The sequence below is a fragment of the Populus alba genome, chromosome 5, assembly GCF_005239225.2.
Source record: "Populus alba chromosome 5, ASM523922v2, whole genome shotgun sequence".
In the NCBI taxonomy this organism is placed as follows: domain Eukaryota; kingdom Viridiplantae; phylum Streptophyta; class Magnoliopsida; order Malpighiales; family Salicaceae; genus Populus; species Populus alba.
In genome coordinates this window covers 18,304,240-18,328,379 of record NC_133288.1, presented here as the reverse complement: position 1 = coordinate 18,328,379, position 24,140 = coordinate 18,304,240, and the positions used below count along the sequence as shown (strand labels likewise).

General features: G+C 31.9%; 3 protein-coding genes across 3 annotated transcripts; 2 read left to right on the top strand and 1 right to left on the bottom strand.

Annotated features, from left to right (window-relative positions):
• The first annotated feature begins 10,799 nt into the window (after window positions 1–10,799).
• LOC118029276 (transcription factor VIP1) lies at window positions 10,800–13,661 on the top strand. The gene is made up of 4 exons (XM_035033124.2): window positions 10,800–11,438; window positions 11,691–11,823; window positions 12,464–12,548; window positions 13,059–13,661. The coding sequence occupies exons 1-4, from the start codon at window positions 10,900–10,902 to the stop codon at window positions 13,316–13,318; spliced, it is 1,017 nt and encodes a 338-aa protein (XP_034889015.1). The 5' UTR covers window positions 10,800–10,899; the 3' UTR covers window positions 13,319–13,661.
• Window positions 13,662–15,243: 1,582 nt separating this feature from the next.
• LOC118029275 (serine decarboxylase) lies at window positions 15,244–18,146 on the bottom strand. The gene is made up of 5 exons (XM_035033123.2): window positions 17,687–18,146; window positions 17,095–17,326; window positions 16,808–17,001; window positions 16,547–16,683; window positions 15,244–15,956 (listed from the first exon to the last, which is right to left on the bottom strand). The coding sequence occupies exons 1-5, from the start codon at window positions 17,976–17,978 to the stop codon at window positions 15,375–15,377; spliced, it is 1,437 nt and encodes a 478-aa protein (XP_034889014.1). The 5' UTR covers window positions 17,979–18,146; the 3' UTR covers window positions 15,244–15,374.
• A 4,255-nt stretch (window positions 18,147–22,401) lies between these two features.
• Window positions 22,402–23,780, top strand: LOC118029274 (SKP1-interacting partner 15). Its single transcript, XM_035033122.2, has one exon. It carries the CDS (start codon window positions 22,507–22,509, stop codon window positions 23,629–23,631), a length of 1,125 nt encoding a protein of 374 aa, XP_034889013.1. The 5' UTR covers window positions 22,402–22,506; the 3' UTR covers window positions 23,632–23,780.
• Window positions 23,781–24,140: the final 360 nt, after the last annotated feature.

Below are 24,140 nucleotides of genomic sequence, written 5' to 3'. Positions count from 1 at the left end.
ATGAAGAGTGGTATATATAGAGGAAAATATTTGCTATTGTGGAAGGCAAGGCAAAAGTGGGGAATGACGTCCACTAACAATAGAAAATGCTTTAATCTAACAGAAGATTATTTTAGCTGCCAATTAAATATATTCTCACAACTATGGGTTATGTTAGTATATATATATTTCAGGAAAACGTATGGCAATGCTTTACCATACTTAATATATTAGTAATTCTTTAGAAAAAAGAAATTACCAGTAAGAGATATTTGCTGAAACTTTCATAAAAAAAATTGAAAAAGAAAATTGAACTTCATATATAATTAGTCGATCGTATAAAGTAATTAATTTGATGTATTATATAGTTTTCCATATATTAATGGTTGGGTTTTCCCCGTAAAAAGTAATTTGATGTATTACCCTCAATGGCCTTTAGAGTATATCCTTATATATCACCATAACCGGATCTCATCGATATCAAGCAAGGAAAAATGCATGTGCCCTAAGAACCACCACGTACGGAAACTATATAAGACTCGATGCCCTTGACTCGTGAAAAAAATTAAATAAAAGAAAGAAGATCTTGATTCAGGATTAATTATAAACTGTACTCGTGAAAGGAGGATAAGTAAAAAGATTAAAGAAAATAAGTAACAAATTAATTAAATTCTATAAAATTCAAATAGATTAGAAGCAAGACTTATATGTTGAATAATCAGTTAATTTTTTCGCTCAAACAATCTGATCCATTCTCTCTAATTAAGGTAGCTAGTGCTTGTTGTCTAATAAGATAAGGTGGATGATACTTGTAAAATATATCTTTTGGTTGATTTAAGGACTCTTTAATATTCAAGTAAGTATTTTTTTTAGAAAGAGAAAATACAATGATATTTTAAAAAGATAGACTCTAAAAATATATATGTTAAAAAAGTTGAGAATGAAAAGATTGTGAACCTTGAAATTGATAGATAAATGAAGTATTTATAGCTAATGAGTTTTGTTTTTTTGTGGAGAGAAAGGGTTGAAGAGTTATTTTATCTGTATAAACTAATATAGTATTTTAAATTGTATTTCATTTAAAATAATATGTATTGAATTAATAAAAAATATTAAATGACCTGCTTGAAATATTAATTATTTCTAAAAAATTGATGACTTGGCTCGGATTTAAAACTTTAATATGAATGAGTTTCTTTTTTATTACTTGAACTATTTTATTGAGATATTCATAAAAGAAATAATGTTATTTTATATTCATAAAAGAAATAATATGATTTTTAATGTTATTTTAAGTTGTATCTTTGATGCATGCAGATAGAGGATTTGAGATAAATTTCTTTGGTAAGTTTAATTTTTATTTTTTAATAATCTTTTATTTTTTAAATTAATAGTTGACTAATTTTAAAGATGAGGCGACCAAAAACGAGCATAATTCACGGAAACAAAACATCTTTAATTTTTTTTTTAAAAAAGGCAAGTTGCTTAAGAAAAACAATTATATAGCCTTTAAACTTATTGTAACATTTTTATAAAGCGACATTTATCTTGATAAGGCGACTGACTCATCTTGAACGCTGTTTTGTCTCATGCGTCTAATTATTGCTATTCCTTTCTTTTTCTTTTTCTTTTTTCTTTTAATTGATTATAACTAATTGAAACCAAGATATCTATCGTTGGGATATCTAGATATATAATGGTAAAGAAATTATAAATTATTTTTATGGTAATTAAAAATACTAATCGTTATTTAATTTGTGAGAAGTTGATTATATTAAAAAAAAATAAAATTATCTTAAAACATCCTATCTATAATAAGATGTATTGCTATTTGGTTAATTTTAATTAAAATAATATATGTTGTTTATACATATTAATATTTCATATAAACTAAATACATATATTTATTAGAAGTAGAAACTCATAGAATAATGATTTGGAATTTATACTTGACAACAAAGTCTAATCTTTTTTTTTATTATTATTATAGGGCAAGATTTCAAATAACTCAAGTGTTGATTTATTTCTTTTCATTACACAATTTATATTAATCCACCAAAGCAATGATAACAATTTTGTATCATATAAGATAACAATTCATGAATGTAACAACGTTCATTTAAGAAATTTTAAAGTAGAAATGAATAATCCCCATTATAGATTGTGGCCAGATGAAAATCAGATTGCAAGAACCTATTAAAGCAAACCCTTCATCACAAGCATCATCTACACACAACCCACATTGCAAAAGGCCATGTCTAATCACCAATCCGAACAAGTTTTTTTTTAGCAAGTGAATTTTTTATTTGTCTAGGCAATCAAACAAAAGATAAGATGTGTCAATATCACCTTATCTGTAAAACATTTTCATAAAAAAATTATCCAATTCTGTTTGAAACCCAAAACCAAAAGGAGGCTAAGAATATAATGGAAGATCATGGGTTCCAAAAATCACAAATCCTATCCAATATTGTCACCACTTGAAAAAAAAAAAAAAAGTTTGCTTCATCAGTTGTCCATATATGCGATATTACACCAAGTAAGATGAATTCAATAGATGTAAGAAAACATACTCGTAGACAAGATTTCTTCCTAGCACGTAACATACTAAAAAGAAAGAAGAAAAAACAATGGATTGCTGAATCGGAGAGCACTCTAGCTGAAAGATACAAGTGATTATAACATTAGCAAATGAAAGGAGTGTGCATTCCACACGAATGCTACCTTCTCTCATTATTTTATTAATCAATAAAAAAAAATGCTCTTATTGGGAGCCTCATCGTTGTCCCCTTTCAACGTTCCACTGGAGCAGATTCCTGCAATCATTGTGCTTTCCATCTTCTTCAATGGAGTTTTATCCGTAACTATTTTATTGGCTTTTGTCTATCTTCATGAAGAATTGGCCTCCGAGCAATAAGAACGCAGCAAAGAAAGGTCCCGTCAACGGATCCTTTTACAGCGTAGCAGTCCTCGATCAATATTTTACGATCAATAAAAAAGTATAAGAATCTATGTCTTTTGACAAAATTACTACTACAAAATGTCGTAAATCAGTACCCCAGATGGATAATGTCTGCCATTAAAAATCCTACACGACTTTTTCAGTGGGGGGGGCACTCTTCAGAAACATGCGTGCTAGATTTCTCAGATATTTTTTTTTTTTTAGATTTTAAAAGTGCTTTTAAAAAGTTTTAATTTTTTTATTTTTAAATTATTTTGATGTATTGATATTAAAATAATTTTTAAAAAATAAAAAAATATATTATTTTGATATTTTTCTGAATAAAAAATACTTTAAAAATAACCATAATCACTTTTTTAAATACTTTTCCACTAAATAAATATTCCTTGTGCACAATTAATTGGAGTTAAGATTTTGAAATTTGTTCTATATTTATTAAATTTGTATCATTCTAATTAACTAGGAGCACTCGGAAATTAACCAAAAAAAAAAAAAACTTCTTTTTTAATTTTGGGGTGATATGCCTAATCAGTATTGTATTAGTGGGGTAGGGCCATATAAAATAAGAAGTCCTTCGTGTGGGCATTTATGGCTACATTAGTGGCATGATGTGTTACATTAAAGTTCCTTGGAGAGATTGGGGTGGTTTAGATGGTGTTACTGATTATTTTTAAATTGTTTTTTTTTACTTTAAAATATATAAAAATAATATATTTTTTATTTTTTTACAAAATATTTTTTGACACTAGAAACAATCTAAAAAATATATTAAAAAATAATTTATTAAAAAAAATAATTTTTTTTCAAAAACACATACTTTTAAAACGTAAAATCTGTTTCTCAACAGTAATGGGATGAGAATGGAACCCGACATCATGTTCAATTTGGACAAATCAAACAAGAGATTTCCTTGTCTTCCATGGCATCAAAAGAGTGCTATGCGGGCATCCATTACCTCTAAAAAGCCCAGATCAGACAGTAGTGTGTTTTACAGGATTGGCCTGAATGTATATATCTTGTCTGGTTGGGATTTTATTTATTTAGAGTCCGCTTCTTTTTATATTTTTTAAAAATTAATTTTTTATATTTTTTTTTATTTTAAATTAGTATTTTTTTATGTTTTTAGATAATTTTAATGTGGTAATATAAAAAATAATTTTAAAAAATAAAAAAACTATTTTTTTTATGTATTTTCAAATAAAAAAACAACCGCAATCATATTTTCAAACACACCCTACTAAACACACTAAAACGCTATTTATTTCACTGCAGCTCCCCTGAATATTTTTTTCTGTCCTCTACATTTTTTTTTAATTGCATCATTCTAAGCACAAATTGACAAACCAATCAATCTAAAAATTTATTTCAACGAGTTCTATGGTGGTTGTTTCAAAACTCTATATTACTTTAAAAACAAATTAAGGTCGAGAAAGAAAAAATTCAGTCTGTTTGATTTTGTATTTTTTATATTATTTTTAGTTTTTTTAAGTTGATAAATTGATTTTATGATGGGCATGAGAGTTTGTTAAATGTTTTAAATAAATAAAAAATAGATTTTGAAGATAAAATTCTTTGTTTTTCAGCCACAGTTAAGGTGGCCAAATTTTGGATAAAAAGACGACGCTTTGTCTTTTTAAATTTAAATTAAAATGAGCGTAATGAATCCGCAACTACTCATGTGTCCAAGCGGTCAAAGTGATGAGCCCGTGAGGGTTTGAACCCATGTTTTTTTTTTTTTTTTTTTTTTTTTTTTTAACTTAGTAATTTCAATATATTAATTCGGGTAGATACAGATCCCTTTTAACTTATCATTAAATAAAGAATTGTTTCAAAGTACATAAAAGTTGGATAAAGACTTTTTGATCGACTGGACAAATTTAATGATAAAATTAAATAGTTATCCATGACCTTGACATTATTTTTTACACTAAATTGAGACGAGACTCGTAGCTTGGAACTTGGAATTACTGAACGAGCTGCGTCTGTGGGGGGACAAGTCTAGGATGCTCCATGTCTCAAGCCATTATATTCCAATAATTGAGAGATGAAAAGGACCCATGTCTATTTTCGTCCCATCAGACACTTCTCTACCTCTTTGAAGAAAAAATTATGTCCGATTCTGCATCTGCATAATAATACTAATACTAATAATAATAATGTTTAGGAGTATAGTTAGTTTTTAAAATGCTTTTTATTCATAAATGTATTAAAATAATATTTTTTTATTTTTTAAAAATTATTTTTGATACTAGTACATTAAAAAATAATCTGAAAATACTAAAAAAGTATTAAATTAAAAAAAAAAAAAAAATTTAGAGAGAAATATTTACTGGCTCTGAAGACAGCTGGATGAGTAACTAGGCCCAGGTTTTGAGGAGTACCAATAGGCCTTGAAAAAAACAACGGCACAATACAATTGGAAACCAGCCCAAGAGTGGCAAAATGTTCTCTATCCAGCCCAAGAGTTTGTTTAAGACTATTATAATTTATAAAGATAAATCTTTTCAGATAATTTATATTATTTCTTAACGTAGAAAGCACAAAACGAGCATAGTCAGGTTTCGCTATTCTAAACATTATCGTTTGTTTAAGACTATTTTTTTCCCATCTAGTTGGACAAGATTTTTTGAATAGGGAAGTTTTAATTTTATTTCTCAAGATGAGGTATTTTTGGCCACATACACAGCCAACTAATATGGCTTTGATTCCATGGAAGGCTGTGTTTAAAAACACTGAAATTTTAAACATCAAATAATAATAAAAAAAAAAAAAAAGACTCAAAGCCAGGAACTAAGAGCTGGGAAAAACAACACCAGAACAATCACCAAGCAGCAGGGGTTGCAGACCAATAGGAGAGGAACATGCCAAGCACGAAAACCTTCAGCTGCCATGGCTCCTAGTAAGCTATGAGATTTCGCACTGTGATTGCATTCACACACACAAAAAACAAAAACAAGTAGTATCTGTATGAATCCAAAGCTGTTAGATCCATCTAGCAAAGAGGTCAGTTACACAAATCATCTACAATTTCTTGTAATGAAATTAATTTGATGAAAAATGGATTGTGTAAAAAGATTTTGATTCCGGTCTGTGGACATATTGTGAACCTGGATATATTTTTACATGCTCATTGGGTTTGCAGGATGTTCAGTGAGTCGTGGAATTAGTCGTGGTGCGTGCAAGCAGGTCCGGACACCCACGTAAAAAATAATAAAAAAAATAAATAAAGGAAGCTAGCAGAGGTCACATATAAGACGAAGAATAATAATTGAGAAACCCATCCCAAAACATGATAATTCCTCTCGCTTTACTGTAGAAGATATTGAAGACTGTGAATGTAACTAGGCTAGATTCCAAGCAGGAGGAAAACTTGAAAGATTCATTGTCTAACCTTTTTGATGATACATCGATGACAGTTTTTTCAACGTTGGATGACTGACTGTGATCATTTCTCTTGTTAGTAATTTTAGATGAATTATAGAGACTGTGTTATAATTATATTTTATAATACATAATGACTTTTTTTAAGTGTTTATTTATTTTCAGTAGGTTAAAAAAAAAAAAAAAAAGTGTTTCGATTCAAGATCAGTGTTTAAATCTTTAATCAGAATGGTAATTTTAACCAGAAGAAATTAGTACGATAATTGAAATTAACTAGCTACTTTCTTTCGACGGCAAGAAGAACAAATTAGACACGGCGATGAACGAGAGCTTCTGGTTCCTGTAATGAATCATACTGGGATGCCGCCAGTCAAAGAACTAGTTGATCAACTCATGATATAATGCCATGACTTTCCTTCACTTGATCACATTAGTGGAAGAACTATGTGTTGAGATGACATGCCAAGAATAAAATGTCATTAAACATGATCCTTGAGTTCCACGAGTAATCCAATTTTTTTTTGAGTTCCACGAGTAATCCAATTTTTTTTTCTCTTCCAATACTGTTGTTAAAGGAGCATCTACTACAAGAAAATTGGAGAATGTCAACCAAATATTCTATCGATATTTAAAAAGAATTTTGTTGGTATTAGGAATTACTGGGGGAATTGCCGACGGCATACCTCGTCAAAAAGCAACTTGTAATCATCAATGAACTAGCCTATCAGCTTTAGAAATTGCCAATGGAACAGGAAAATTTTGAAAATTATAATATTCTTTACTCCATGATTTTCATTTTTTTCATGGTACAATCAATCCTTAAAACCCTACAAAAAAAAAAATAGGAGAAATTAACTATGACATGTTCACTAAAAAAAAATCCTTTTATAGCAAATATAAATGACCTACAACTAAATAACTAAGATAATTATGTGAAGATATAGCTCAATTTATTAGATTTTAAATTTATATTTTAGAAATCATCAGTTCAAGTCTCAGAAACTTTAAGATTACTAAAAGTTTACATAATCGTTAATTTCAAGATTTATAAAATTAATTAAGATATATACAAGCTGACTCAAATATCCGGGACATAGCAGAGTCGCCTCCGGTCACAAAATCATGAGCAAAAAGATATAATCCATCACCAGAGCAATATGCAACAGCGGAATCAACATGACAACAAAGAAATAAAGCAAGGCTAAAAACTATAGAGATATTTCAGTCATGCAAGTAACATGAAGATGCATGAAGACCCCATAAACCTGTAATGGTTTAAGGAGGCAACCACAAATGATCGGAGCTCGGAACGTAGCTTGAGCGATAAAGAAAACTAAACAACTCTCTCGCCTGCTCCAGTTTTGTCTTGCCATATCATTCCATGAAGTACGAGGATATGTGACCCGAGAGGATACTTGAATGTATTTGTGTTCCTGCATAAGCCAATACAGAGATGACATTTGTAAATTCCAACTAGTAAAGGTGACAATTAAAAGGAACGTAAATTTCATAACAACAATTATCGAAGGAATATCCATACTTCTAGAAGCCAAGCACAAGCATAATTGATGCTGATTTGTGGGGTGGCAATGCGCGGGTCTAGTATCCGTTCATATAATGCTCGAGTGGACTCCAAGGTACCAAAATTCAATTTCCCATGTATTTTCAACTAAATCATAAGATTAACAATAAATAATCAGTACCTAACTACCTAGTATTTATCAAATTTAAAAATAAATAACATCAATTAATACTCTAGTTATTATCAATTACACATCACTTTAATTTCCTCTAAATTTTCAACAAGTCCCTAGGTTAACTAAAATTAATAGCGACACAACTAATTATCCATTATTTCATCAATTTAAACTTATTTGATCTAAATTAAAACCTTTAATTATTATTAGTTCCATACAAATTTATTTTTCCTTGATTTTTCAGCTTAACCATAAAATTAATGACAAATAATTGACACATATTAAATTGCTTATTATTTCTTCAATTCTAATACACCTAAATTATATACTCAATTTTATCAAGTGACAAATTAAATCCACTTCACCTAAATCTTAAACAAACCCTAAAATACAAATTCTACATTAAATACATTAAAGATTTTATACAACAAGTAAAACATTTAAATATATAAACAAATTACAAAACTACAAATAAATTGTGATACATTAACTTTAAACATAAATGAATTAAAAAATAAATGAATGAGCTTGTTTACTTGACAAAGCAAAGCTTGACACGAAATGAAACAGCAGGAGGGAAGCTTAAGGTGTTGCATCGGCACTAGTAAGTAGTGGTGGCCAGATTTGTGGAGGTGGGTGGAGGTTCCAAGTAGATAAAGAGAGGGGGGTGTTTTGGCCGGGAAATTAAAAGAAGAAGAGAAAAATTTATTGAGGTATGAAAGAGTTGGCAGGTTTAATTTTCTTTCAAAATCATTGATGGAATTTCCATAGGTGATTTGACATATTAAAAACATCAATGAATTTTTTTAATTTCATCATAATTTTTGTTGAAAATTATTAATGAAAATTTTTCATTATATTTTCCACCAGCATTTTTTTCTTTTTTTTTTCTAATTTTCTGGTGGTCACAGCAAAGCGTCACATATACAATCATGATGTGTGTTGTGTGTGGCTTTCATGTCTTTTGAAAGAACAAGGAGAAAAATGGCAGCCGCAATCCATTACAGGAGCCTAAAGAAAGAGATGGATAGGGCATGTTGGAAATCATTTGCTAGATGTCAAGATGACGAGATGCAAGTTAAAAGGTGCTCAATTCATGGTGCTTGAGCTTTTGTCGTCTAAAATGGCCACCATTTCCCACTTTGTAATTAGTTCCATGACTTTGTTTCAAATACCGAGAGGTAGGTGCATACGTTCCTCCATGTACCCTAACGTCCAGCTGACCAAGAAAAATATTACTTACATAATATAGGGCAAAGTACACGAGCCCTTTCTTTTAATTTAATTATGCCTTCGTCTTTGTGGGTCGATTTTTGGAAAATTAGTTTTAGATTATTATGGTTCTTCGCCAGCTAACTTGTATGTATTTTGATTAATTTTATCAATTTTAAAATTAATAATTATATAAATCTTTAGTGGACCTAAAATTTTTGTCATTTTTAGTTTTAAGGAATATAGTTCAATTGATTAGATTTTTTAATTTATTTTTTAAAAATTACCGGTTTAAATGTTATAAATTTAAGGTTATTAAAAAATAGTTATATAACTATTAATTTTAAAATTTTAAAAAATTAATCAAAATACAATTAAACTGATCAAACATCCATAGTTAATAAAAATAAAAAATTGCGACCCTTATTTTTAAGGGTTTTAACACCGTTTTCATCGAGTCCTTGACTGGTGAGGATTCACCGAGTGCTTCACGAGGTGCTCCACAGAGTCTTTCATTTAATTATGAGTAGATAAGCCTGCTCTGTTAGCTGTCACTAAACACTTGTTTTAATTTCATAATCATCATTACATTATATAATTTCCAGTGCTGCAAGTTTATGCTCCATAAAATATGCAAATCCCATGTGCTCCCATGTGTGAAGATGCCTTGCTTTGACCATAGTTCAGATGTTGAATTATTATTTTGTATGAGTTTGTTTGATAATTACATACTCCAAACTCCAAAAAACCCAACTTCCTATTATTTTGAATCATTCGTAAGTGTATAAATTCGCTCAGCCATGCACTTAGGAATGGTTAATGTATATTTAATTACTTGTAAGAGTTTTTACTAAATATAAACTATTTAAATATTTATACCCTATTCTTTGAGTTTTGGTATCCAAATGAGTATCAATTATCTTTAATATTATTTATTATGCAACATAAAATAAAATTATATATATAGATATAGTTTAGCTTAAATTAAAATCTTGCATTTTTCAAAAATCATAACAAGAAAGATGACTTACATTTCTAATAATATAATGTATAACCTTGATAAATTAATAAGATTAATTGAATAATATTTTTGTCTGATTCTACTTAAAATTTAAAATTTAAATAATATTTTGATTAATTAATAAATTTTTTAATTTATAAAGGTTAAATGTATACCTTCGGGGCCATAAGAGCCACCGATTTCGCAGGAGACGGCGTTCGAGAGGATAAGTGGATTTGGTGCGAAGAATCCATGTAATCTTTGACCAAACGAAAGAGTGTTCCTAATTCCGACAGAATAGTGTCACTATAATTTGTACAAATTAACCGATGACCACTCCTTTTTTTCTTTTTTTTTAAGTAGTGTTTGGTATTATAGTATAATTATGTTTTTTTGTTTAAAAATATAATAAAATAATATTTTTTTTTAATTTTTTTATTATTAGCCTATCAAAAAAGTTAAAAACAATTAATTTAAAGTTTTTTTAATTTAAAAATCTAAAAACATTCTGTGTGTAATCACAGTTAAATAGTTAAAAAGTTGAAACCGGGGTAACAAGACAATTACAACCCCCCTCCCTCCCGTCTGAAGTGCAGCAGTATATATAGTAATTACGACAACAAAATTCAATCATTGCAGTTCACCCACCACCGAAACCACAGCTAACAATGGAACCTACCAAGTTCAGAGGGAAGCAGCCGATGATAGTGGACATAGAGCAGATGCCTGAGACGCCTCACCGTGGAACCCACCACCGAAGGGCCCACTCCGACACTTCTTTCCGCTTCGACGACCTCCTCATCTTTGATGCTTCTGACTTCGACCTCCCCACTCTCGACGACCTCCCTACTCCCAACACCACCACTCACCCTCCACCTGCCGCTCCCGTGGCTGTTGACTCCATGTCCGATGACTCCACATCCAACGGTCAGAATCAGAAGCCCAAACCCGTCAATCACCTCCGGAGCTTGTCTATGGACTCCGAATTTTTTGATGGCTTGGGTCTCGGGGCTGCCGGCGGTGGAGATGAGAAGTTTGGTGGGAAAGCGGTTGCGGGAGAAAAGAGGGCAGCGGACCACCACAGGCATAGTTATTCCATGGACGGTTCGTTTGAGGCAGAGTCTCTCATGATTGATGGTGTGAAGAAAGCTATGGCTCCTGATAGACTTGCAGAGCTAGCTTTGATTGATCCCAAAAGAGCTAAAAGGTTTGGCCTCTTCTTTTTCTTTGTCTAATTAATCTCTAATGATTAATTTAAGCTGTTTTTAATTTTCTTCTTAAGCTATATCTTATATGTTTTAACCATTGCATTTTTACAGTAGAAACTTTCTAAAGGCTTATGTGATGTTATTAGTTTTGTAATCTCTAAAGGCTTTTCCTTTTGCTGTTCAAATTGTCATTTTGCTCAGTAAAATGAAGAGTGATAAGGATTTCTTAATGAAATGTCTCTGTTTTGTAGGATTCTTGCCAACAGGCAATCTGCAGCTCGGTCGAAAGAGAGGAAAATCAAATACACTGGTGAGCTAGAGAGGAAGGTGCAGACGCTTCAGACTGAAGCAACCACTCTCTCCGCACAGGTCACGATGCTGCAGGTATAAGTGGGTTTTGTTTTTGTTTAATGACTTTATCTAACTTATTTGATAAATGTAATTAGATTTGGTTTCTTTCGCTGAAATTGTGCTTCATTGCCCTATTACGTTATGATTTTTTGTATGGGAATGCATGGACCTGCAATGTTTTGTTTGTTTCGTCTTATACAGTTATTAATCTTCAGAACAATATTTGTGTTTTCAAATATAGATTGTGCATTCATCGGTACCTTAATGTATTTTGACAAATATGTACTATCCTTTGTATTAGACAGGTATATGACTTTTCCTAAAATGATGGGTTTCCTATTTTCAAATTGGCAAATACTTTCCATATCTGTGGATTTCCCGTAAGATGCAATGATATTTATTGAATAGTTCTAGTAAATGTCGCCATATTTCCTGTTCCATTTGCATATGCTTTTTTTAAATTAATTTTATATGATATGGATTTCTTGTTCAAAATTGTGCTAATTTATGCAGAATTGTCTATATCCTTCCAGTCACCTGGTGGCACACTATTTTACAATCTATAGATACCACATTAGTTAGTACTTGCTAAAAACCTAGTCAGGAAAAACACATACGGAAAAATATGGAGGTAAGCTAATGTTAGTGTATATCTTTGTATTTATTGATGCAGAGAGACACTAATGGGTTGACGGTTGAGAATAAGGAGCTGAAACTGCGATTACAGGCTATGGAGCAACAAGCACACCTTAGAGATGGTACGCATTTTGAACAAGAGTGCTTTCTTTTTTGGAGGCATACAGGGGCTATATAAATAAAATAATCACATTTTTCTATTTGTTTGACATTGAAATATACTTGGACATAGACTAAGCACTCCATGTGGTATGCAAACTTATTCCTCTTTCAGCAATCGATTGATGTCATATCCCATAATTGGCCAATCTTAAAGAGAGTGTCGGTGGGTTTGGGTGGTGGTGTGTTTGTAAAGTAGAAGTTGTAGTGTCTCGGCATCATATAACCAAAAGCATTATGTTGATACCACGCTTTGAGATTTTTCTTAAAATGGGAGAAATTTTAAATTTGTTTAGGAGAAATACCTTCTATTATTTCCATATGAACAAATTTATTTTGCTATTGTACGCTGCCAAAATGCTCGTGTTTATTTATTTTAAACACGTTCACTTTCTAATTTCTTATCGGTAGTTTTAGGGGATGAATCTAGGGTAGTGATGAATTGGTGTTTTATGCATTTCCATGGTGTGCAGCTCTGAATGAAGCATTAAGGGAAGAGGTGCAGCGGCTTAAGATAGCAACTGGTCAGATTACAGCTGTCAATGGAAACCCTTTCAATAGAGGTCTGGCTCCTCAATTTCCCTCTCACCAGATCTTACCACCCTTTGGCAACCAGCAAACTCAGCAGCAGCACCAACAGCAGCAGATGCACATGCCGCAGTCATCCACCGCTGGACAGACTCATAACGGGCAGCCCTGCCCTAGCTTCCCAAACTTTAGCCAGAGGGTCTAATGTCACTGGGGAACTTCATCTGCTGGAATTTAATGTTGCAAAATAGAAATTAACTCGACCGAAGTAGGCATCTTGTATATGTAAGCATGTATATTGTTTGCAGGCAAATGTTGTGAAAGAGTACGTGCTCATGGCTCCCGTCACAGCAGGCTATGTTATCCTTAGGACAGATTTTATTCACCACATGTTGCATAGAAATTAGGACACTTCATGAGACAATTGGGTGGATGACTATTGTAATCTTCCATGTGCAGAATAAGTAGCCTTTGGCATTGTAGGACTAAACACCACATATCTTCCTTTGAAATATATTTTTTCCTTGCCTGGTTTCAGCCAGCTACAAGTACACCTTGGTCAGAGATTATCCTCTAATCCATGCACAGTTAGAATGGCAAAAGAGCATGCAATTTTTTAGCCATCAATAAAACCCTTAGGGTTTCTATATTTTATTCCTCTTTAATGGCCTTCAGTTCTCTTTTAGTCTTTTCTTGCTGAAGAAGAAAAGTTTTGGTGGCGGTTGGTGGAAATATTTTGCAGGGTTCTTCGGTACAACTCATTGCAGTTCTTGATGGAGGGTTGTCTTTTTCCAGTTCTTTCTTTTCTCTCATCTCCTGATCACTTGACAGTTAACAATCAAAGAGTCGCGTTAGAGAATGCAAACAATTTAACGTGGGATCTTTATAATATTGTATTTGAGTGTTTATTCGTTTCTGGACACCAAATGAAGCAGTCATGTTGGAGACTAGTAGCTTCATTTTTTCTCCTTTTTTTTTTTTTGTTTTGTGATAGATGAAGACGGTGACAATGACAATGATGTTAAATTAATGCTTGTTTTCGCGGTTGAACATGGTCTGTAAAGTGATCTGCAGACTGTTTTTTGTATGAAAAAGAAATTGTTTTTTTAGTTGAATTTTTTTAAATTTATTTTTTAAAAAAAAGGCATGATTTTGATATGTTAATATAAAAAGAACAAATAGTTTTTTAATTTATTTTTATTTAAAAAAACTTTCAAAAAACCGCAGCTTTTTCAACCTGTAAAAGATAACAAACAAGCAGACTTTTCCAACTTTTCAAAAAACAAATTATTTGCTTGAAAAGTTTTTTAAAAGTCAATATCAAACTCCATTATATAAAAAAGCTTTTCCCAAATTTTAGAGGTTGAACTACATATTTCCTTGAGGAGTTCAAATAATTTATATCTGTTTATATACAATTTAAGGAAGATTTCTTTAAATCACAAATACTTTTCTTAAAGAGTTGTCATTTCTATTTACCCTTGTAACATCAAAAAATTTTTTTTATTTTATAATCTTGTTTTGTGTTAGAATAAAATATCTAGAACACTCTCAAATGTAAATTATATATTTTTGTTAGAGTATCCTGTCATTCGGTAAAAATAAGTACGTATCTTTAATAGTACAAGAGATTTGAAAATCAAAATAACTAGAGATGACTAGAGATTTTGCATATAGGTAGTTGCTGCAGAATTCTTAGTAGTATCTGTGGAATCCTCTCCTGATCTTTTGTGGTTGTTATGTTAGCTAATAATCTAACAGCGAATACTGAGTCAGAAACAAGCAGGCAGCAATTATGGTATAATTTGGAACAACAGAAGAATATCAGGGAGAAATGCATATCAAGACGCTTTCAAAGGATAAGAAATGTGTGACTGACCACCATCACATCTTGTATCCTTCGTTGTTCCACAGAAGGCAACAGCTAGGCAGATAAGCTTTACATTCTCCCATGATTCCTCTTCTTGCTCTAACATGAGCTTATGGTAGTTTTGAAACTCCCAGAGATTCCATAGCTAATGAGTGCCCAGTTTCCGCAGCCTGCTCTTATCACCATGAAGCTCCTGTGATCCTAACAAGTGTTCCATATGAATGGTGATTTTGACATGTGAACAATTTGAGATCAGTAGATAAGAAAACAAGGAAATAAAGAAACATAGTAAAACAGGGAGAACCCTCAAAAACATATCTGAATTCCAAAAAAACAATAACTGTGCTTCTTACATAATGAAACAACTACAATAGAGTGGATTAATTCTCACTCATGATAATACACTTAACTTGTGCAAAGCACAAGCACAATTCTCACACCCTACATCTGCTGCAATACAAGGAGGCTGAACTCCTCCATCCCGATACCAGGTTGAACGTTTTTCAACTAATTCATTCAAGAAATCATCCAGCTTCTCAATTGTGACACTAGGCATAACCACAACATGGGCAATATTTCCTTGGCAAGCGAGCTGCCACCTGCGAACAAATTCCTCATCTAGAGGCCGCTCAAATACAACTGTGCTGCTGAGCTCGTTCAACATAGCACTTATCCCAGCATCATGCAGTCGGTCCTTCAAGTAATGAGCATTTCTGAGACACTTCTGTACTTCTTTCTGGAACCCTTTATATCCTTTTCTGTTAAGCGTGTACCAAAGGAAGATAGGAGCATGGCCGTTGCGGCTTCCCATGATTGTTGCATCCCTTGAAGCAAGGTACTCAACATTGCTCGAGAGAACATCAATGTGCTCCATTCTTGTTATCTGAACACCACATGGCATTGGGCATCCCACAAACTTGTGGCCAGAAACACTAACGCTTCCAATGGGCTTTTTGAAAGTAACCTTTGGTGCCTGTTTACCACCAACAAAAATGAACAATGCAGAGAAAACCAGGACCCCAACATTAGCAACAAAAGTAATTCTACAAGACCCTAATGCAGAAAATTGGAACATGTGACAGCAACATACTTAAAAGCTACAGGGGAGACAACAGGGACACCATGACATCATGATGTCACACTAGCAAAATGAAATGTGGCCGTTTCTTGTTCCCTGCAAGTTGTGGCATAAACATAATGTTTTGCTTCTTCCATTTCCATCAATGATTTCCATAATGTTCAACAACTTTATTTATTAGCATATCAAATATACCGCCAGCAAAGAGAAAGGGCTACAGAATTAAAATGACCATAAATGTAATAAAAGATTTTAAATTGTTCCAAGTGCACTGGGGATGGTGACGCCCCAGAAACATATAAACTAGGTGATTCAGTCCTTTTGTCAAAGTTATTTAAGATGAACTACTAAATTCCTAATACTCTTAAGTGAAGCAGAACAACTGGAGTCATGATGTTCCGAGACTCTTAAGGAATACACAACAAATCACACCTTCCTATGCTCAATCAAATCATCTTCTACCTGGGGTCAATAAAATCACTTACACGTTTGACAAAAGGCATCATGAGTCCAAATAAAGCTCCATCACAGTGAATGTAGAATCGATCTTGCGAAAATCCACTTTCTTCAAGGGTTTGTATCACAAGATCAAGATCATCAACTGCTCCTTTGACAGTTGTGCCTGCAATAAGAATGGTTCGTTAAAACAAATTAATAATGCTCAAGCATGTAGACACAGGCATGTGTCTGCATAAGTGTGTGTGAGTATAGCTAGGCATGTGGGTATGTAAGTAAGAGATGGATACCTATGTTAACGTTAATAATGGCTGGTTTGTCCTTGTTAGCAAGTAGTTTAGCTTTAAAGTCAGCACAGTCAATCTCGCCAGAGATCAGACAATCAACCTTCTCACAATCCATTCTATACATACGAGCAGCTTTGAAAACAGAATAATGCGACTCTCGTGATGCATAAAGAACTCCATCGGGAAACACTTCCCTCCTGAACAATTGAGATGTGTTAGAAATTCACTCTTTTCCAGCACATAATTCAACTCCTTAAACATTCAGAAAGAAACACGACAAAACTACTTACCCAACTAGAATCCCATGAAGATTGCCTTCTGTACCACAATTAGTTATGTAACCCCAGTATTCATTTTTCTCAATCTCCCAAAGACGTGCAAACCAGTCTAGAACACCAACTTCAAACTGTCTTGAATGGACACCGTAGTTACTCTCAATGAATGGGTCGCCAAGATTGTTGATGGAGAAATGTTGCAGCTGCCCCAAAGCACCATAATCGAAGTCCAAATTATAAGGATAACCTATAACAGATTTTTTTAAAAAAATGAATGTTAGAACTCAAAATAATTACATTCCATAGTAGCCACAGAAACAAGCAGGCTCTCCCAGCAACCAGCACCATAGTTAAGGCAATAACAAAAAAAAAACATAATTTTTTTTTTTTTTAAAAAAAAGAATACACTAATATTTATGTCTACAAAGCATAAACATGAAACTAATGTTTTATTAGATCCAGTTTTCCCATACAAAAAAGGAAACAATAAATTAATAGCAAGCAAGATTCTGGAATTGAAACATTAACATAAGCTATTAAAAAGTAACATGGTCATAACAAGTAGTATCACTAATTATGTTACAAAATAAATAAATCAATTAATTACCTAAATGATATTTGGTCCTTTCCATTAAGTTCTTTCGGTAGCGAGCCAAAACGCTAGCCATATACGCTTCTTTGTCTCCGGTAAATTCATCGTTAGCCTCGGGTTCAGTAACTTCGAGGCACGTGGTGTGCACGTTCTTCCCTAACACAATCTCCCTGCCATTTCGCTTATCTCCATTTTCCGCCGCCGCAATCGGAGGCAAAGGCTCCGGTTGAACCACAGCCGAGATATCGAAATCCTCGACCTCAGCCTTCCCGTTAAAGTGAACAGACACTGCATCAACAACTTCCATGGTTTCTACTAGTGCAAAAATAGACGTTCAAAAAAATGAGAGAGGATGATTGAAGTATTAGTTGTTTGCGTTAATGAGGAATGATTCTTATGTAACTGTAGATCTGAGAGAGAGAGAGGTGGCTGTTTGCTTGCTTGGAAGAAGCGAGTTTAATTAAAGAGGAGGAATTAGACAGTGATTAGTCGGTTATTTATAGCGTAGACTTTTGTAGTAGTTTCGTTACTTTCTCCAGAAGAAATAGAAATAAAAATATAAAAAAATGTATTTACTATTTAGTTGTAAAAACAAATATAGTGATTTAAAATAATTATATCTTGAGTATAGTTTTAAAATAAATTTTTATATTTTTTAAAACAAAAGGCATGAAGAGACATGCAAATGTATCTTTAAAATTATTTTAAAATGATTTTTTATATTTTCAAAATATAAAATGCATAGAACATATTTATAATGTTTTTTTTTTTGTTTTTTCTATTATAATACAATAGTCCATCGGTGCTTTAGAATTTTTATTTATTTTTAATGAATAAATAGATGTAGCTCCCCCCCCCCAAAAAAAAAATATATAATATATATATATATATATATATATATAATTTGCTTCCTAGGTTGTCTTGATTTCTTAGTCTTATTTATTTGAAAATATATCTTCCAAATAACACTTTCTTAGTTGTGAGATTAATTTTAAAACATAAAGGCTAGAATTATCTATTCAATTTAATTAAAAACTAATTATGTGTGCCGATGCATCGAATTCAGAACATTTGTGTAGAATTTGAACTTTAGCCAGCAAGAAGAAAATACAATAATGAATTTAAAATAAGAATTTGACTGAGTTTTTTTCTTAAATGATTTTTTATGTTCACGAGGTGGCTATTTGTGTATCATACCACCCATAAAATATTTAAACGTGATGCAAAGTTGCAAACAACTACTCCCCGTATAATTAGGGTCTAAATTAAATTATCCTTGAAGATTTTTGTGTAAGCATTCCTATGAATTATGATAGATTTTTTTTTATGATTTGAAAGAGACTTCAAGCACAAATGGATAGTAATGAGTAAAAAAAATCAAAAAACCAATTAAACTAAGAAAGCCAGAAAAAAATAACCAGAAAAACCAAATTATAAAAAAAAACTGATTAAACCAATTAAAATTTTAAAAAAATTGACTAGTTCGGTTTCAGTTTTATAAGACTAAAACCAGAAAAAAAAAAAAACTGGACTGAACCCAAATTAAAAAAAATAGAAAAAAAACTAAGCCAAATCGAAAAAACCGAGCTAAACTGGAAAAAACCGAGCCTAAATCAATAAAATCAAATCAAATCAATTTAAACCGGTTTTTTTCTAAAAAATAAAATCAAACCGAAACCAGTTGGTTTGAATTGGTTTTGGTTTTTTTAAAAAAAAAAATTGATATGATTACTTTTTTTATATAAAAACCAAACTGAATAAAAAATAATCATCTCTAGATAGCATAACCTATTAAAATTATGTTTGATGTCTCTTATTTAAGTTATTTTTATTTTTTAGCTCAAAAGATTATAGGTATGTTTGGTTAAAATTAAATTTTGACTTAAATAAAAAAAAAATCAAATTTTAATTTAATCACAATTTTTAACTTGCTTATTACGACTTATACCATATTTCTTATTAAAAATAAGTTGTGTGAGTCATTTTTATTGAATATAGTCTTAAATAAAGTTATTATAACTTATTATTATTATTATAAATTATTGATAAAAGACAATTTGTTTAATTATAGTTTAAATTAGAAAGTAAAGAATGTTAGATATTACGTTAACTGTTTTTTTTTAAGTTTTTTTTTTAAATATTAAAATAATTATTTTTAAATTCAACGTATTAAAATAATTTTAAAAATATTAAAAAAATTAAAATTAAATTTTTAACGCAGACGCTGCTACAATCACATCTACAAGTTTTAAAATTACAGACGGTAGGTACCAGGAGCGCGCACATGTCAATGGAAAAACAAGAGCAGTGCTCATGAGTCATGACCTTTATTAACTTAAAAAAAAAAAAAAAATTGAAGAATCTTTTCAGCCATTTGGCCAAGCAGAGAATTGCTCTTGCAATCTTATACGTTAACAATGCATTCTTTTGCCGCTAACTATAACAATAATTAATTCATATATCTTATTTTAATATAAAGCGCAACACAATTAATTTATAAAATAAACAAAATGGAAAGCAATAACTTTAAGATCCTTCATTGCTTTGACTAAAATAAAAGGACACAACTCCAAGCTTAGTGTCGAAAAAATAGTAGTAATAAATAAATAACAAACAAAAACCAGCTAATGCAAGCCACTTTGGCAGATATATTTTTTCGAGGGCTAACGTCTATCTCGTCGTGGAAAGTGGACGCGATCATTGAGACAGCGGGCAGAAGGAGCGATCTCGTTTCGTACTGTGCGACGTCGTTTATTGGTGGATTAGATCGCATCATTGGATTGTTGAGATTCGAGATAGGCCCGCATTGTAGGTGCTGTAGATCGGGGTAGGAATGAGTGCTGATTGGTGAATTAATACGGGATCACGTTCATTGTCGTTTCATTCCAAAAATTCAAAAAAATATCCAATTTCTTAATATTAAGATTGTAATATTTTCAACCACATAATAAGTTTTCCGTATTAAAAGTTTGGGATTGAAAGATTTATTTTCATTAGTTTTAAATTTAAGTTCTGTAATTGCTAATATGATAAATACTGGAAGCTTATATGATCGTTAATTTTAAGACCTGTAAAATTAGTTGAGATACACTCAAACTGGTCCAGACACCCATATTAATTAAAAAAATATATATAATATTCTGGATACGGGCGAATTTAAATTAATATGTTGGATTTGTAACTTATATAATGAGATCATTATAATTTTTATATAAAATAAATTATAAAACTCAATTCTCAATTAATCTAGTTATAAAGTAGGAAATTTTTAAAAAATCAATTTGAAAAAAGCATAAAAACCAACCTAATTCAAATCAAGTTAACCTGTTAAATCTACAACATGAGTCATGAGACTAAAATAACCTCATGAAAATAAATTAAAATAAATTATAAAACCTAATTCTTAATTAATCCAATATTGACGGATGAAATTAAAAAAAAAATAAAGAAATAACACAAAAAAAAAATAATATGAGTCAACTTAGGTTAACATGTTAAACTCATCATTCTGAGTCATAAGATTATTATAACTTTATAGAAATAAAACAAAAAAAATGACTTGGGTCAATCATACACTGCCAAACTTGTGACTCAGCTCATAAGACTAAGATAATTTCATACAAAATAAATTGAAACAAATCATGATGTATAATTTTTAATCAACTCATTATTAAAAAATAAAATTAAAAAAATATATAATTAAAAAAAAAAACACAATAAAACAACCCGTTAACCTTTAAACTCGTCATCTAAGTCATGAAGATGTGATAACTTTATAGAAAATAAACTAAAACAAATCATGAAACCTAATTCCTAATCAATCTAGTGTTGAATGGTGAAATTGAAAAAAAATATTAATAGTAAAAAGAAAAAAAATCTCAAGTCAACCGAGTCAACCTCTCAAACTCGCAACACAGGTCATGAGTTTAGAATAACCATGTAAAAAAAAAAAAACAACAATAAATCATAAAGATAAATCTTTAATAAACCAAATGTTGAAAGATAAAAAAAAAAACATAAATTAAAAAAATACTATTGCAAAAAATAGTGTTTTGGAAGATGATATATGGTAAAACACCATCTCGTTTAGTTTTTTTGTCAATAATTGGTTTGTTCATAGAGGTCCATGGCAGCATGCCACGTTAGAACATTGTTGTTTCTCTCTTGTATCATACAATTAAATTTACTTAAATTATTTTTAACTTTTATATTATTTAAAAAAATATTATAAGTATGTTAGATTTAAAAATAATTATTTACAAATTAAAAATTTATTATAAAATTGAGTCAGATATTAATTTAATTAATAGATAATTTTTAATTTATTTTTTAAATTATAAATTATAAATTATACTTAAACTACATTATTTTTTAAAAAGGGTTATTTTGAATCGTTTTTATAAAATATATTTCTAATTATAAATATACTTAAACTATTTTTTTTTTCACATTTAAAAAAAATTAGGTCTGCAAAAAAAGTGCACGCAATAAAATAGTATCATCACTAAACCCAACTAACTTAACATTTGTGCAGATGCTCAGCCTTCCGTCTTTAACAAATCATTGCCAATCAAATCTCCCAACATTTTGAGCAGCAAGCCCAAAAGCTAGCAGAATATAGTTCTGGGCTTAAAACTGGACCCATCAAACTACCTGGCCCATCACCAACTTTAGTCTTGACTCTTTCAGCAGTCAACAAAAGCATTGCATGTGGCCCTGCCTCCAACTGTACTTTAACAACAAAACAAAACAAAAATCTCTACCATATCCCTTGCCTGTCATCTTTTCTTCTCCCCTCCCTCCCGATTCTCTGCGTCACCGGTTCACCTGAAACCATGGACGCCTCACCAATCAACCGTCTGCCACAAGACGCACTCAACCAGATCTTCTCCTCTCTCCCAATTCGTCAAATCATGATTTGCAGATCTGTCTGCAAGTTCTTCAATCAAATGTTGACCTCACCATCCTTCATGGACCTAATCTCCACTCAAACCCCTCTCCGCTTCCTCGCTCTCCGCCCTCCACACCACCACCACCACCATCAAAGACATAATAGTCACGTCTCTTCTCTACCTTACCTCCACGTGTTCGATCCAGACCAGAATCAATGGCTCAGATTTAGTCTCAGCTTTTTACCTTTCAGGTCACCTCAACCTGTCGCCTCAGCGAGTGGGCTCGTTTACCTCTGGGGTGAATCACCCAACTCGCTCGAGTCAAACAGGTCACTCGTTGTCTGCAACCCCCTGACTCGCCAATTTCAGGTGCTCCCCCAGCTTGGCTCGGCCTGGTCACGACACGGATCTGTCCTGGTTGACTCAGTGAACCACCGAGTCATGGTATTAACCGAACTCGCTGCTTTATATTTCTCAAACACAAATAAAACAAAGTCGTGGTTAACTTTCTCTGCGAATTTACCATCAAAACCCAGAAGCCCTATTTTAATATCGGACTCAGTTTTCGCTTTATGTGATGTTGGGTCTCGATGGAGATCTCAATGGAAGCTCTTTACATGTACGCTGACGAATCTTAACAATAGTTATAACAACTGGGTTTGTTTAGGAAGGCTTGAATGGGGAGATATCTTTGATATTATCAAACGACCACGTTTGGTTCGTGGAAAGGGGAATAAATTGTTGATGATTGGAGTGTTAAAGTCAAATTTTTCTTTGAATCCATCGTGTTCGACGATATTGATATTGAGGTTGGATTTGGCGAGGATGGAGTGGGAGGAGGCAGGACGGATGCCATCGGAGATGTATAAGAGTTTTCAGGAATCGAGTAAGTTTAAGATTTTTGGTGGTGGGGATAGGGTCTGTTTATCTGCGAAGAGAGTGGGGAAGTTGGCTTTGTGGGATGACTGTGATGGTGTGGTTTGGAGGTGGATTGAAGGAGTGCCCGGAGGTGGTGATGGGCTTTGTCGAGGGTTTGTGTTCGAGGCTAGTCTTACTGCATTGTCTTGAACTGTAATGTTTGGTTATTGAATTTGAGTTTAGGTGTATTCGAGTTGGATTTGTATCACTATTGCTGTGTTTGAGAAACTTGTTGGCTTGGTTCTGTTGTACTACTTTGTATTTGGTTTATCAATGAAATGTTAAGAAAATGTTCCAAATGGTTCAGTTGCATATGATATTCTCTGGTTGCCCCGCTTTTACTCTGTTTTTTCAACTGAACTTAGTTTGTGCCTTTAGGCTTGACTCTTGAAGCCCTGCATTAATTCAGATTTTGATATGGATACAGTTCTGAGTAAGAAAATGCTATTATGAGCATTATGCTGACGGGAATGTGCTATTGCATTTATTGGGAATGGGAAAGCAGTTCTTCTGATCTAACTAGTAGCTGTAGCAGTGCTTTCATTTCTTGTTCTTGCTTCCTTACTAATTTCTCCATTATTTTTTCCTGAAGGATGAATAGTGCTTATGGCAGAGCCTTTTGCTGTCTATTTCATTTATCGTGTTCACCTTGTATGTAT

Coding starts and splice junctions, on each gene's coding strand:
- LOC118029274 (XM_035033122.2), top strand. CDS start 22,507: ATGGACGCCTCACCAATCAACCGTCTGCCACAAGACGCACTCAACCAG.
- LOC118029275 (XM_035033123.2), bottom strand. CDS start 17,978: ATGGAAGTTGTTGATGCAGTGTCTGTTCACTTTAACGGGAAGGCTGAG. Junction 17,327..17,686: donor AAGGACCAAATATCATTTAG/GTAATTAATTGA, acceptor AATCTGTTATAG/GTTATCCTTATAATTTGGAC. Junction 15,957..16,546: donor TGATGCCTTTTGTCAAACGT/GTAAGTGATTTT, acceptor GGTGGTAAACAG/GCACCAAAGGTTACTTTCAA.
- LOC118029276 (XM_035033124.2), top strand. CDS start 10,900: ATGGAACCTACCAAGTTCAGAGGGAAGCAGCCGATGATAGTGGACATA. Junction 11,824..12,463: donor CACAGGTCACGATGCTGCAG/GTATAAGTGGGT, acceptor TTATTGATGCAG/AGAGACACTAATGGGTTGAC. Junction 12,549..13,058: donor ACAAGCACACCTTAGAGATG/GTACGCATTTTG, acceptor CATGGTGTGCAG/CTCTGAATGAAGCATTAAGG.